Source organism: Lepus europaeus, chromosome 2, assembly GCF_033115175.1.
Source record: "Lepus europaeus isolate LE1 chromosome 2, mLepTim1.pri, whole genome shotgun sequence".
Taxonomy (NCBI): Eukaryota; Metazoa; Chordata; class Mammalia; order Lagomorpha; family Leporidae; genus Lepus; species Lepus europaeus.
The window spans coordinates 124278512-124294754 of NC_084828.1; the positions used below are offsets into that span (position 1 = coordinate 124278512).

The 16243-nt window shown below is 42.6% G+C and overlaps 1 protein-coding gene across 1 annotated transcript in view; it reads right to left on the minus strand.

The window, feature by feature from the left end:
* TIPARP (TCDD inducible poly(ADP-ribose) polymerase) overlaps positions 1 to 14366 on the minus strand; it is a 31599-nt gene extending 17233 nt beyond the window's left edge. Inside the window, exons 1-2 of the mRNA XM_062212630.1 lie at positions 14203 to 14366; positions 10575 to 11531 (exon numbers count right to left, since the gene is read on the minus strand). Coding sequence (XP_062068614.1) covers positions 10575 to 11491 — 917 coding nt within the window. The 5' untranslated portion in view covers positions 11492 to 11531; positions 14203 to 14366. The remainder of the gene's footprint in view (positions 1 to 10574; positions 11532 to 14202) is intronic.
* Between the last annotated feature and the right edge of the window lie 1877 nt (positions 14367 to 16243).

Genomic DNA, 16243 nt, shown 5'->3' on the forward strand with positions numbered 1-16243 from the left:
AACACAGTGAATAGAAAAGACAGAATAAGAGATAAGAGCAAAAAGGGAGTAAGTTTCCTAAATGAAATGATATTCTGATTTTAAGCTTTTGTAACTGTATATTCTTAAACTAAACATATCATATAACAAAGCTTAATCTCAAAAAGCCTTATTCTAAGATATGGCCATTTGGATACATTTAAAAGTTTGCTAAATCGCTAACAAGTAAGATCATACATTGGAGTCTCTCCTCTCCAAGGCAACCTCTAAAAGCAAATGACAATATCCACTTCAGGAAAAAAACCTAATAAAATACTGTTATGCTGCCTTTTTTTGTTTTTTTGGTTTTTTTTATTACAAAACTACAGATCAAGTAAAGAATACCAAAAAATTTTCTACTAAGATGTGGATAAGCCTAAAATCTTGCATAAATAAAAATTATACTTGAGAGCAGAAGATCTCACTGCTATCTATTTACGGAGGCATGGGATTAAATTTTGCACCCTGAAGATACCAGAAATGTCATACAGCCTTAACTTTGATCCAAGTTTAGTCACATGTCCTGAGAATAGTAACTATAAGTGAGACATAGTTCTCAACCACAACCTGATGAGAAAGTGAAACATTAATTTCTACGGGAACTGCTGACAGAAAGCATAGATTAGTTTTTAAAAATTATATGTCTTGACTTATACTACTTTAAATTATTACAGTTACTGACTTTGATGAAGATGAGTAAATATGCCATTAGTGAAATACTTTTAAAAATTAAAGTTTCTATATTCTTTCAAAGTAGACAACAAAAAATATCTACCATATATTAAAGACATAAATATTGATTAATTCACTGTTTGGATATAGAATTTGATAGCACTGCTGAAATAAATGTTTACAAAAATTTTCTGCATAAATATAAAATACTATATATTTTAAAATGCTTTATATTTAAAATGCTTTAAAAGTTTTCAAATAGCTTCAAACAATTCAGAACTCTAATACATAAATGAAATACTAGTAAGTTATCATAAAATATATCCTAAAATAATCTCTAGTAAGATATGAAACTAGATATTTGAATCACAAATGACTCTTTAAAAACATTTTCATTCACAATTCTCTCTTTTTTTAATATTTTATTTATTTATTTGACAGGTAGAGCCACAGTGAGAGAGAGAGAGAAAGGTCCTCTCTCTGCTGGTTCACTCCCCAAATGGCCGGTGCTGCGCTGATCTGAAGCCAGGAGCCAGGTGCCTCTTCCTGGTCTCCCATGAGGGTGCAGGGGCCCAAGCACCTGGGCCATCCTCCACCGCTTTCCCAGGCCACAGCAGAGAGCCGGAATGGAAGAGGAGCAACCGGGACCTGAACTGATGCCCACATGGGATGCCGGTGCCGCAGGCGGAGGATTAACCTAGTGTGCCATGGCACCGGCCCCCACAATTCTCTCTTATTTAGCCTTGGTGTTTTCTCCAATTAGTACGGATAAATTAACTGATGAATGAAAGAGAAATACAGTTACTGGTGGCTTCTTATGTATTTGGTGCTGAGAACCCACAGTATGCAGCTTAAGCAGATTAGATCAGTTGATAGTTCCTTAAGCAAATTTCTGGGCAAAAATCTACAGTGATCGAGAGATGATTGTTCTACTGGCTAGGTTTTGCAAATTATGATCACAAAAGCTTACAACACAGCGTTAACTAGGTTACTTTTTCTCAAAGAGAGGAAGTGTACAAAGCCAAGTTTCTCTGACAAATTCAATTTTATCAATTAGTTAAGATAGTCTAAATTATTTTTTAGTAACAAATTAATTGCAGAACACTTTGCACAATGTTTCTGACGTCAGGCACCATTTAGATAACCCAAACCTCAGAGAGCAAGCAAGCAAATTTCTTGCTGTTTCTTATGTACTACCTAGATTCAAGGATGTCTTTCTTTTATTAGGATGAGTGACTAAACCCTGGATGGAAAACCCAGTATTTCTCTTGTACTTATTTTTATTCTCTCGATGCCTGGAAATGAAAGAGCTGAGCCAGGTGACAGAAACCAAAGAACAACCGCAGCAGGAAATTATTTAGAGTATTTTGCGCTGTTTGCCCTTCCTTTGCCCTGATCAGCTGTGAGAGCTGTGAGGATCACAGGGTTCAGGTATGATTCTGAAAGCACACACTACTGCAAACCAAGTTCACCGGTAAGGCCCCATCCCTGCCATTCTTCACTGACCATTAAATGCTGGTAAAAATCTGGAGCAAAGAACTGTATAGGGATGTGACAGCTGAGAAGGGAGTTTAAGAATCCTTTCATTCAAAGTGGGGGGCGGGGGGAGAAGCTAATGTAATAAAGAGAAATTTCTTTAACTGTAATCTAAACATTGTTCCAATCAGTAAAAAGTGCTGTTAACATAAGACTATTCACAAATCTTTCCTTAATGCTCAGAAGCAACAGCACCTCTATTTGCATAAAGAATACAAATTAACTCTTCTCAGACAACTTAGTCATGGGAGATTCTAATACACACCCTACACAACTTTTTGTGGTATTTCCTTATCCTTTCATTGTGATGACCATGCAAAGGTTGTTTATTGGTCAAGTGGGTGTTACAAGTAAGTAAACAGCACAGAACAGAGAAATATTGAAGACACATTTTGTTTTGTGGAAATGGCAAACAGGAATGCTTGTTAACTCTTTGCTTGTCTTAGCAAAAATAAATGGCAAGGGCAGCAAGGAAAACCGGAAGATTTACCTTCAAAAAAATTAGAAGTTTAATCATATAATCAAGTTCTAAAATGAGTTCCTGATCATAGAATTGGTTATATTTAGCTCAAATCTGCAATATTACCTTTTGTACAGATCAACCATAAATCATTACAAAATATCATGATGCATGAGTGGAATTTACAAAATTTCAAATGTATTTCAGAACTAACACTTGTAATTTCAAATTCCTCCATTAACAAGGAATCATCTATATTAAAAACTATAGGCTTTCCGTTAATGTGCCTGGGATCGAGCTGGATTAGGATTAACATTTACAAGAAGAAATTTTAAATAGTGGTGTATCTATCTGCAGTGTAATTCCTGATCCCTACAAAGCAATGCTATAAACCTAAATAAAAAGTGAACCTCTAACAATAATATAAAAATAAGTATTTAGCTTTGTTCAAGAAATTTCTTCATGTCTAAAATGTGCCTTGTTTGCACCTAGAAATTCTGAACTTTAGATTTTATTTTATTCCTTTGTGCACTCTGTGTTTATGATGTTGCAAAGAACAGATCAACCTAAGATCTTAGGCTATTACCTAACAATTTCAAACCTAGAACGAAACCGAAAATGGCTCAATCTTCAGCATTCTGATGTCTTTCAAAGACATGAAATCACTCATACTCACTGTACCTTAAGACTCCCAAGGCTTAATAAAAAAGAGAAACTCTACTAGTTTTACAAAGTGGGTTTCTTTAGGCCGGCGCTGTGGCTCAACAGGCTAATCCTCCGTCTTGCGGCGCTGGCACACCGGGTTCTAGTCCCGGTCGGGGCACCGATTCTGTCCCGGTTGCCCCTCTTCCAGGCCAGCTCTCTGCTGTGGCCAGGGAGTGCAGTGGAGGATGGCCCAAGTTCTTGGGCTCTGCACCCCATGGGAGACCAGGAGAAGCACCTGGCTCCTGCCATCGGAACAGCGCGGTGCGCTGGCCGCAGCGCGCTACCGCAGCGGCCATTAGAGGGTGAACCAACGGCAAAGGAAGACCTTTCTCTCTGTCTCTCTCTCTCTCTCTCTCTCACTGTCCACTCTGCCTGTCAAAAAAAAAAAAAAACACAAAGTGGGTTTCTTTCAAAACCTACCGGTGTCCAATATGAACCAGATTTACAGAAAGTTCTGTCAGAATAATTTTTAAGTCAAAATACATTTTTTCCTCTGTAGAACTGATGTACACATGTACTTAGTTTTCCTTCCACAAAAAGGCAACTGTGACTCACAAATAGAAGACTGGTAATTATTATAGGTTGTTGACTTAGGTTAAGAAGACCTGCAGTTCTAATTTAAACCCAATCCAGAACCATTACTACCACAAAGGATGAAGAATCTGTAAGTCTCAAATCAGGGAATAAAAGAGGCCATGGCAAAATGGTCACAATCTCAAATGGCTGGATTTTAGCAGCAATCCTTGAGTAGTCAAGGTTTACATAGGCTACATACTGCTTCGTCTTTTAGAAATAGGCCCTAAACCCAGAATAAAATTGAGGATCAACAGCCATCTTCAGAAACACACTGAAGAATTTATCAATTTACCTATAATTTATGGTAGAATATAAATCTACAATCTGGAAACTAGTGTAACAAGAAATGTTTATTAACAAGGACATAGCAAAAGTAATCAGCCAAAAAGTCGCATTTTTGGCATGTCCACTATATGCAGAATGAAGTATTGAATACTGAATGGAGTTACTACTCTTCCTTTGCTTATTTATAATAAAGGGTTTGGATTCAACTCAACAATAAATCAGATAATGTATCATGAAACTGCTTTTAGGGATTGTCAGATAAGTTATTTCTTCCAAATATCTGACTTGAAAGCTATAAATCTTCGCTTTTTGCAAGGTTCATTTTCATTACCATAAATACATCAAGAAAAAATTGACCCTAACCTAATGCCAGGTGACAGCTGCCATAAAAAATCTAATCTGCTTATTGAAGAAAAACCAAAATGGAAAGAATGAATGACTGCTATTGATTCCCACGATAGCTCTACACATACCCAGTAACTTCTCTGGATTAGTATAGATAGAAGCCAATTAGTTTTATTTCATATGTAAATAGTAGCACAAAGAGATACAAAAAAATTCACTGGATTGCTTTATCAAAAAGTACAGGCACACATTTTCAAAGTCACTTCAAACAGTACTTGCTTATGGAGCTCTCTCTTTGCAGGAATTTTTTAAATAAATTCATACTCATACAGCTGTGTATATTCAAGAAATACCAAAAGTCACAAGGCTTAGTAAGTTTCAGCTGTTCTCCTCTCTCCCATGTTATCAATAACACATAATGAATTAGTTCATGCATCATCACAGCTGTGCAGGCCAGAGCTAACTTGGCTAATTTTATTCTAGTTGAGTTGTTAGTAACTTGCTCTAGTTTAAATAATTCACTCTGCAACTCATACAGGCTACAATACACGCTTTCTACTACCATGAATATGCATTTCTCTTTGTCTTCTTACAGAGTTTCTCTGAAGCCATCTTTCCCCCCCTAGAAACCTTTTATTTAAGGAATACAAACTTCATACATTTCATAATTACAACTTTAGGAACATGGTGATTTTTCCCACCATACCCGCCCTCTTCCTCTTCCTCTTCTTCTATACCCATTCTTATTTTTTACTTAGATCTATTTTCAATTTACTTTATACATATGATTAACTCTGTTAAGTAAAGAGTTCAACAAATAGTATGAAAAAAAAAATTGTTCCTCAACAGTGGAGACAAGGGCTGTTCAAAGTCATTGCTTCTCAAAGTGTCAATTTCATTTCTATAAGCTTATCTTTTAGGTGCTCTATTAGTTATCACAGGTCAGGGAGAACATATGGTATTTGTCCCTTTGAGCTGAAGCTATCTAATGGTACTGTTTCTTGAGCAGATTAAAAAAAAAAATTCATACCAGCAATTAGCTACCAAAACCACTCTGCAACTAAGACTATGACAACACTCTATACCATTAAGTAAAACTCTACTTTATCAATAAGCATTAATTCCAAAAGAGGAGAAAAATACTGTCATCTGAGAAAAATTAACCATGGATTCAGAGTTTGCAGCCTTTTTCTTCCTCCCTACCCTCTTTCTATAAATTCAGAATTATAAATAATAAGTCATTTTCACCACAAGCAGCCTCCAAAATAAAAAGTAAGTATATTCCTTCCTTGTTGGTGGGTGTCAAATTAGATTAGTCTGGCACACATAAAAATGAATGTAACGTGAAACTGATCTTGATTGCTGCAAGCCATATTTTTGCAGAACCTCCATCATTTCAATGATCAATTACAAACAGTTGGGGAGGTTCTTTCAAAACTGCTTAGTTCTGCCATCCAATATCATCTTCTACTAAAGATGAGTGCCTAAACTGTTAGACACTGTGTTTTCTTAATCGAAAACACAACATTTAATATTGTTTTCTCAAGTGCATATTTGGAATTTGGAAATTCTTCAAGGCTCATCCCATGTGCAAAAGAAGCTTCAGCATCAAATTTGCGAAGTACATACACACAGCTAGTTTCCAGTTGACACTGGTCATCAGTATCTCTAGTTGTATAAAGCAGAGTGAGAAAATAAAGTGGGACTATATCATAATTCCATTACAATGAACCAAATAAGTATTCATTATAGAAATCCTCTGTTTTACAAGTGATTAGACTATCTAAAAAGCTGGAAGGGATGTGCAAACACCCAGCTCACCTTCCTTTCCAATTTCATTTCTAAGAACAAAATGAACATTATACATCTAATTTAAATATTAAATCTGTAACTTTGCAGATCAAGATAAAGAACCTCATCTATTGTTTGAAGCGATGAACTTTTGTGTCTGCTAGAGTCCAAGAACTATGAACTTTCCCCAGTTCCACACAATGAAGTTATTATGGACACAGTATATAATAATGATTTACCAAGCTATATAAACGATTACACTTAATCTTAGCCAAAAGGCCAAGAAACGATCATACAAACGATTAAAAACAAGTGGGATACACAACTGTCATTCATTATTCCTGAATCCAGACTGTTGGGTCCAAATTGGATGCATACACAGCTGAACACACACTTCCTGGTTGTGTGCAATCTGCACAGATAGACCAGCTTTACAGGCCTGACCACAGAGATTAATAGCTTTAGCCAAATAATGTGGTAACCATGTGAACCTGGGCTGCTCCAGCTTGTTTGTGAATCTCTCAGCAAGGCTCAACATGCCGTTATCTGCATCTTGTTGCCAGGAAACACAACATCGCTTTGGAATACAAGGAAAATCAGGTTGCAATGACCACAGGTCAACTTATCAAAAAGCCTAATTTTTGACACTTAGTTATCTACAATCTTACATTTCTTCTTGTAGTCCACTCAGAACTTTACTAGTAATTGACAGTTAATGCTTTTTGCTATTTTGTTAGAGCAGGACAACTGATTATCACTAACAATGAAGCAGCAGCAATAGTTGTAATAATAATTCATTTATGCTCTTCCTCTCCCAAGTGTCAGATAAACATCAGTTGACTTCATTAAAACTGATTTGGAAATCAAGCACCCACTGCAACTGCTTTGTAACTAATTCAACAATGCATGCTCATGGGTCTGTATCTATGTCTACTCTTCACCAAAATAATCTTACCAAATAAAGTACTCAATATGCTGCTGATCTAAGAGTACCTGGATTTTCTGTGATCAAAATGACTACCTTGCCTCCTCATAGTAACAGAATGTAATGTGTTCAACAATAATCCTGCTAGTTTCTTCCTGACCAAAGCAAATGGATAAAAACTTAATGTACCAAGGTGCTCAAGTACTCAGCAGACTGGAAATTCACTTCATAAGAGTGAAGTGGGAGGCCACTGTTCTGCAGAGTTTTGCAATCTGGAGATGGAAGGATTAGGGTGGCTTTGAAATTATATAAAATTAATTATCCTTGACATAGCAATTAGAATTGCTAGCTCATGGGCAACAGAGATTTTGGACAACATGGAAAGATTTTTTTTAGATAAAAAGGGAAATATTTTTCTCTTATCCAATGCTGGCTTAAAAAAAAAAAAGCTGAAAGTATTTGGCTTTTGGATTTTTGCTGCCTAAACAAGGGGTAATCTTGAACACATATTACCAAGATAATAATACATTTAGTCAGGCAAACAGCTTTCTAGATATGACCTGACTTTTATCAAGGGGTCTTCTGTGTAACAACTTTGATCTTGGATTTTATACTGCTCATCATCTTATTCCACACTTCTCTCTTGAAACACAAGATGTAAAGTTCTAGCTTCATGAGATTAAAGATGCTAAAAACACACTGACCTGTTTACTATGTAAATGAAATACTGAAACACTCAAAAAAAAAAATTTAACCAATACTAAATGGAAGCATTAGGAAAAAAAAAAATAGAAAAAAAAGGCCATATTTCTGTAATCCAACAGCATGTCAGAATACACAAGGGTGGCATTAGAACTAACAGAATTAGACAACTTGGAAATACCTTACTGCCACTATTTGCTGACTCTCCAGACTTCTGAGTGGTACAAACCAACAAATCTGTGAACAAAGAGACTCTCAAGGAATTTTTCTCAACTTCTGAGTTGCCTTCACAGCATCCAAATTCAGGTGGCATGAACAGTAGTACTCTCTTCCCCCATTTAACTTTAATCCTTAGCCTGTCATACACAAACAGCTACACACTACACATTTTAATTCTTACATGACATGAGAAATTTAGAAATACAAAGATTAATATTTACTATACATTCATTTTTGCACCAACAACTTTATGTTACAACCACATTTTCTTCATTTTAAAGTTCAATTAATGAAGAATTTGGATATGGAAATGCCAGTTCCCTAGTGAATACTGTTCAGGCATTCACATTAAATGAATGCACATATTTTGTATGCAAAAACTCTAGTTTTTTTGTATAGGTGATAAACCTATCCAACAACATTCTCCTTTCACTAAGACTCTTTCAGGTTTAAAATAACCCCTGAATTATGGGATAACTTATGTGTAAGATAAATTTAATGGTAAAGGCCGGCACCGTGGCTCACTTGGCTAATCCTCCGCCTGTGGCACCAGTACCCTGGGTTCTAGTCCCGGTTGGGGCACCAGATTCTGCCCCAGTTGCTCCTCCTCCAGTCCAGCTCTCTGCTCTGGCCTGGGAAGGCAGTGGAGGATGGCCCAAGTGCTTGGGCCCTACACCCGCATGGGAGACCAGGAGAAAGCACCTGGCTCCTGGCTTCAGATCGGTGCAGCACACCGACCGTAGAGGCCATTTGGGGGGTGAACCAACAGAAAAGGAAGACCTTTCTCTCTGTGTCTCTCTCTCTAAGTCTGCCTGTCCAAAAAAAAAAAAAAAAAAATTTAATGGTAAAAAGGTTTAAAAAGAACTAATAAAATAGACGTAATGGTGTTTTGGCATTATTAAGAAGTATGGGAGAGGGGCTGGCGCTGTGGTGTAATAGGCTAAGCCTCTGCCTGTGGCGCCACTTTGAGTCACAGCTGCTCCACTTCCAATCCGACTCCCTGCTGATGGCCTGGGAAAGCAGTGGAAGATGGTCCAAGTGTTTGGGCCCATGCACCCGCGTGGGAGACCTGGAAGAATCTCCTGGATCAGCTCAGCTCTGGCTGTTGCAGACATTTGGGGAGTACACCAGCAGATGGAAGACCTGTCTTTCTCTCTCTCTCTCTCTCCATCTATAACTCTACCTCTCAAATAAATAAATAAATCGTTGAAAAAAAAAGTATGGGAGAGGCTGGCACCGCGGCTCAATAGGCAAATCCTCCGCCTGTGGCGCCGGCACACCGGGTTCTAGTCCCGGTTGGGGCACCGGATTCTGCCCTGGTTGCCCCTCTTCTAGGCCAGCTCTCTGCTGTGGCCCAGGAGTGCAGTGGAGGATGGCCCAAGTGCTTGGGCCCTGCACCCCATGGGAGACCAGGAGAAGCGCCTGGCTCCTGCTTTTGGATCAGTGTGGTGCGCCGGTTGCAGCGCACTGGCCGCGGCAGCCATTGGAGGGTGAACCAGTGGCAAAAGGAAGACCTTTCTCTCTGTCTCTCTCTCTCACTGTCTACTCTGCCTGTTAAAAAAAAAAAAAAAAAAAAGTATGGGAGAAACTTCTGAATCGTTCACAGAAAGTGTTTACATCTTTTAAAATGAAAGCCACAAAAATCTCCAAATTGGGGCCAAAGTTGTGGCACAGTGGTTAAGTTGCCATCTTGTAACAACGGCATCCCAGGAGTGCCAGTTCATGTTCCATCTGCTCCACTTCTGAGACAGCTTCCTGCCAATGGCATGGGAAAAGCAGCAAACAGCCTGGGAAAAGAACCTGATGAAGCTCCTGGCTCTGGCCTGGCATCAGGCTGGTTCAGCTGTGGTCTGGCCCTTGCCATTGTGGCCATCTGGGCAGTGACCCAGCAGCTGGAAGATCTCTCTCTCTCCCTCTATCTCCCTGACTCTGACATTCAAATAGATAAATAAAATCTTAAAAAAAAAAAAAAAAAAACCACAACTCCAAACTACTCAACATTAAGAACTTTAAAATTAGATAAATTAGTATTTATTATTTAAGTTGTAAGATTCACCATGGACTTACTTTCAAAAGTGATTAAAACAGTACTGGACTCACAACAAAGTACAACTTCTCACTCACATGCATATGCAACAGACTGACATTTGAATTGTTTAGTTAGGTAAATACCCTGCATTCAACTACCATGAAAAATTAGGGCAGCATAAAGCCAAAAGATAATAGTGGAAAAGAGGGAAAAAACAGTTATTACTGAAAGAAACCATCCTAGCAGGCTTTTAGTCTCTACCTTCTCTACAGCATTTAACACCATTTTTCTAAGTTGTTATAAATACATACCCATATTTCATCCTCATTCTGTCATTTTCTGGGTTACAGTAAAATCTTTCCAACTGCTCCTGAGAATCATTGGATACACTCTGCCACTTTTGAGTTGTTGTCCTCTTGATCTGCCAATGATATGGCAAGACAGTGTGATGCTTCAAGCAATCCCTGCCATAAATACAAGTGCCTTGCAGAAAGTCCATGCAAATTTCAATTCCACTCTCCTGATGAGTATGGTACTGTAACTGGTTCACCAGCTCAAACACAAGGTCAAGGGAAGCTTCCTCACTTTTGTCTTGGAAGAGCTCAGTACTCAGTTTATCACTGGTGTCCAATATGTACTGGATTGTAAAACTGTTGTCTTGGAAAACCCCTGGAACATAATCCATGACTTTGTCAATGCAGTCAGGACTAGTAGGAACATCACTTGAAACCGAATGCAAAAGGTCAGTTTGGAAATGCCCTGTTGTAGCATCTGCCACTGTCCCACTGATGGTTTCTGGGGGAAAGCTGTGATGCTGAATTGGAACCACTTGTTCTGGAGCATGACCAGAAGGATGGGCATCTGGTATTTGGCCCCGGACATTTGTCCCATCAGGAAGCAGGACGGACATACTGTTTTCTGTTGGTGGGCATGATGGATTGATTTCCAGTGGTTTTTTCACCATAGGTTCATGTAAGCTGCTCTCATCTGCATTCTGGTCTCTAGACCTAAAAACTCCATCAAGTGAGCCAGACTCTAGCAAAGTGTTTAATATTGGCCTCAAAGACCTCAGGGTTCCAGTTCCCAGCCTCTTCGGATCCTGCTTTTTCTTAAAACAAGTCTTCAATGGAGTGATCTTCTCAGAGAGTCTCATCTGGCATGAAAAGTCATCAGGAGAAGGAGGCTGCACTACACAGTCTGGCTCAGGTTCGGTGGTTTCCACTTCCATGGTGTGGATTAGCTCCAACTGCTCCTCAGAGTCTAAAACCCTACCAGGAAAGGAAGGAAGATGATCATTTACAAGCTGACAACTGAATCCCATTCATTCATTAGAATGTTTTGTTTTGGTCCGTGACTAAGTACTTGAAATCACTCCTGCTGCACTCTATTTAGTCTTTACAGGTCAGCTTTAATTTCCATTTGAGAAAGCAAGGCTCCAAAGCAGCCATGACTATTCAAAAACCTACAACAGGTAAAGGTACAGGAGTATGTTTCAATAAGTCTTTGGCATTTACTATGGACTTAATATACAACAGTTTATAATTCCTCTGGTGTATGGATTTTTACCATAAGGCTAGAAAGAAGTAGGGGTGAGAAATGTTGAGGTAGAAGTAACTGTTAAATGATGACAGAAGGGAAACCACATCTCCACTCAGCTTTGTGGTTTTCTGCACAGTTGTTTATGTTATCACCTGTCTCGTGAGTTGACAAAAACTTAGTTTTTGTGGGGGGGAAAAAAAGTTCACCACCAAATGAAAGATAAACTTCAGAGTTAATTAGTTAGTGAACCTGAGATGTGAGGCTATACATAGGAAACAGGGGCTCTCAACTGAAATGTTATGAGAGAAAGCCAGGAGTCTGTTAATTATTTCTATATTGAAAAAGTTCCAGTATATTCCAACAATGTTATGGGCTACATCTGCAATCCCCAAAAAACATTATCACTACTGAAGGACTATCATTCTTATCCTCAGCAACAACCACTGAACACTGCCAAAAGGCAAACACAACCAAATAAAGGGCCCTCCTAGTCTCCGTCTTCATAAAAGTTATGCAGGTGCATGCTTTAAAGAAAGCACATGAAAGTAGATTCTAGAAAAATGAAACAAAAGTATACAATACTCATATACACAAATACTAAAAAAGTTCTTTCAAGAATCAAAAAACCTTGAAAAAAAACCCTAAAATTAGAAAATATTTACTGAGATTGTACCAAGTCACAAAGGATGGTGACTGGCAATTAATCCTCTTTTGTCCAACAGAGTGAAAGAGTTATTTGATGCAAGAACCCATGATTTAATCAAGCATTCACCCCAGGTGCCTGATACAGTGCTCAGCACAATGCAGACATTGCGTATTCCATAATATCCATAATTTGTTGGCTTACTGAAGAAAAGGCATTAAATGCTTAGTTCTTTGCTGTTTATGGGTTAACAAAAAGTAAAATCAAATCCCCAGGAAAACAAGCATTAAAGATCTAACTGGAGACGTTCATAAAGCTATGTGTAAAAAGAGCATAATAATCATATTCAGAAAAATAAAACAGAGTATATAACAAACTATCAGTACACACGGTAAGCACAAAAGGCAAAGGCAGAACAGGAGAGAGCGGTGTGAGCTGGCATTATTAGGGAAAGCTTCACGAAGGAGGGATCTGACATGAGACATAAATCAACTGGAAAGCAGCCAAGCCAGGCGTTATTATTCATCATTCGGTGCTCTTGCCTCAAGGCACAATTGGCACAGATTGTGGTATTCCCTCTCCACCACACCAAACCGGCCTGTGCCTTCCCCCACGCACACAAACTAAACCACTCCTATCACACCCAATCAAGGCAGAGCAGACACTAAAGCAATTTTACTTAGACGTGCACGCGCGCGCACGCACGCGCACACACACACACACACACACAACTTTTCCTGTTCTTGCCTCTTGTCAAACTCGGAAACAAAACTGGGGAGGAAGAAGAGAGAACTCGAGTAGTTCCTCAATTAGTTTGCATAACAGAAAAATAAAGATTGGAAGGGCACTTCCTCCAGGGCCCCGCTGCAGGCGACACACCGCGCCACCTCTCACCTCGTGACGCCCATCACACCTTCCATGGAAACCGCCCGCCGCCGCGCGACTCCCGGGCGCCGAGCTCGGGTCCGAGCGACGCCTCCTGCCGGCCGCGGCGGTTTGCGCAGCTCGGGGCCCCGAGGCGCCGCCGCTCCGCGCCCTGGTGCGGAGGCGCCGCCGGGTCCCGCACTCCCTGGGGTCCCGCGGAGCGTTCCCGCCCGGACAGACGCCCGGGCGCCCCCCACCCCTCAACCAACTTTGAGCCCCGGCGTCCCCGCACCCCGCCACCCCGGCGCCTTCCACACTGAATGCCGGCTGCACCTCCCGAGGGGCGCCCTGCGACTCCCGGGGGCTCGCCCAACTCAGCCGCCAAGCGGCCAAGCGAGCGCGGCGGCGGCGAAGCCGAAAAAGTTCACGCGAAAGCCGCCTGCAAACTTCTGGGCTGCAGCCCGGAGCGCGGGGTGCCCGGAAGGCTCCCGCAGCCGCCGCGCCCTCCCCCGGGGCTGAGAAGGGCTCCTCCGCGCCTCACAGTGCCAGGGTCTGCCCGCATAGACGCGCCCCCGCCCGCCCGCCCTGACGGGCAGGGGCAGACTCTGGCGACCCCGACTAAACCTTCAGTGTCTACAGTCTCCAGTGTCCCATGTATACACCTGCCAGAGGCTCTGGGTGAGTAAGACGACTTAGAAGTGTACACGAATCCCACCCTGATACTGACGGGATCGGATCCGAGGGAATTCGATACAAAGACAGTGTAAAAACCAATTAGCCCGATCTGCCAGAGCCCGGCGCTCTCCCGGCGGGGGGCCGGGGCCGCGAGGCCGGCGCCCGCCATCCCCACTAGGGTCCCTCGTCCCCCTCAGAGCCCACCCGGCGTCCTTTACCTGAACGGGCAGGCTGAGAAAACGGACGTCCAGAGCAGCGTCCGCGCCAGGGGTCGGCACGGAGACGGATGCCGGCGTCTAGGGGTCGCAGGCTGGCGACGCGGCCAGCCGCGCACGGGCCATTCCGCCGCCGCGAGCGCAGAAAGGCTCGACCGCGCTCCGGTTCCAGATCGCTCGCCTGTCACCTCGAGCTCTGCTTTAAGTGGCTTCCGGTCGCCTCCTCCCGGCGGCCCCGTCGCGGAGGCGGAGCCTGGGCGGCGGGGGGTGGGGTGGGGTGAGGGGGCCGGGCGCTCAGTGGGTGCCAGGAAGAGGAGGCCCGCCCCCCGCGCGCGCGTGCGCGCTTGCTCGCTCGCTCGCGGGGTGGCGCGGGGGTGTGCGTGCTGCGGCCCTGTGCTCCCGCGAGGGGGCGTGTCCCTTCGCGGGCCGGCGGGGTCCTGGAGGGTCCGTGTCTACGCGCGCCGAGGAGCGCGGGCTGGGAGGGCAGGCGGCGCGCGCTACGTGGGGCGGGCTCCACCTGCCTGCCGACAGATGGAGGGTCACTTTGTTCCGAGGCGACCTGGGCACCCGATGTGAGGGAGGATGTGAAACGGAACGACCCGTTTCGGTGCGGTTGGCTTTGTTTGTTTGGCTCCACACGAGACGCTCCCAGCCCCTGACGCCGCCCGGCCCAGAGAGGAGGCAACCGGCTGCACCGCGGCTGCCGCCAGACGGGGTCGCCTGCCCCGCGCCGGTCGGGCGGGACGGGCTGCGCCGGAGAGCTCAGGGCGTTTGACCGTGGACGCCCGTTTACGTGTGTTTTCAAGCGCACACACACCATACGGACTTCTGTATTCATTTAAGGAACATGTTCTGTCAGAGCGCCAGTTACGCGCCGGCGGTGCTTAGGGCTAAGGCCCCGAAGGCCCGGGCCCCGTGCCTGGCCTCAGGGCGCTTGCGGAGCACCCTGGGGTCACCGAGCTGTACACCGAGTGTGAAACAGCCATTTTTTCTGGATTGTAAGATTATTTGAAGTGTAACTCCGCGTATTGTATACATTTTCAGTGCTGAGGAAAGAAACACTACATTAAGTTTATATAATTCCTATATATAAATATATATTAATAGGAAAAATAGGACCTTAGAGGGGATGGTGATAGGAACACGGCTCCAAGCCTTTATTACACTGTTTTAAATCAGCCTAGGTAGGAACACCAGCGAGGAATAAAGGGTAGTACCTCCCAGCAGGTTTATTTCAAATCCATCAAGATAAAACTAAGGTGGAGTTGATGGGGTAGAATTCAGAGGTCGATTGGTAAAAAACAAGCATCCTTAGATTTCAAAACTGTATCGAGAAGAGATCTTGATCTGTGACTACTCATACATAGAATTCCCTAGAAGCAAATATTTAAGTTTACCATCTTACTGTTTGCTTTCAATTTGTCTCGGCTGTTTTGTTCCTTTACTTTTCTTTCCTGCCTTCCTTTGGAATTTTTAATTCCATTCTCTTCTAACAAATAGGTTGTTGCATGTTCTTTATTGTTTTGGTAGTGGTTCAGTTATTTGTTGCTGTGTCCAAACCAAAAATGGAACAACTTAAACCAATAACCCTTATATTTGCTCATGATTCTGAATTGTCTGGCTCAGGAATTCAGTCAGGGCATACTACAAGTGGTTGATCCCTGCTCCACCATGTCTAGGGTGTTGATTAGGGTGTCTCAGATGCTTTTTTTTTTTTTTTTTTTTTTTTTTTTTTGACAGGCAGAGTGCATAGTGAGAGAGAGAGACAGAGAGAAAGGTCTTCCTTTTTGCCCTTGGTTCACCCTCCAATGGCTGCTGCAGCCGGCGCATCTCGCTGATCTGAAGCCAGGTGCTTCTCCTGGTCTCCCATGCGGGTGCAGGGCCCAAGCACTTGGGCCATTCTCCACTGCACTCCCAGGCCATAGCAGAGCGCCCCAACCGGGACTAGACCCCGGTGTGCCGGCGCCGCAAGGCGGAGGATTAGCCTGTTAAGCCACGGCGCCGGCCAGATTAGGGTGTCTCAGATGGCCAGGCTAGGATGGCT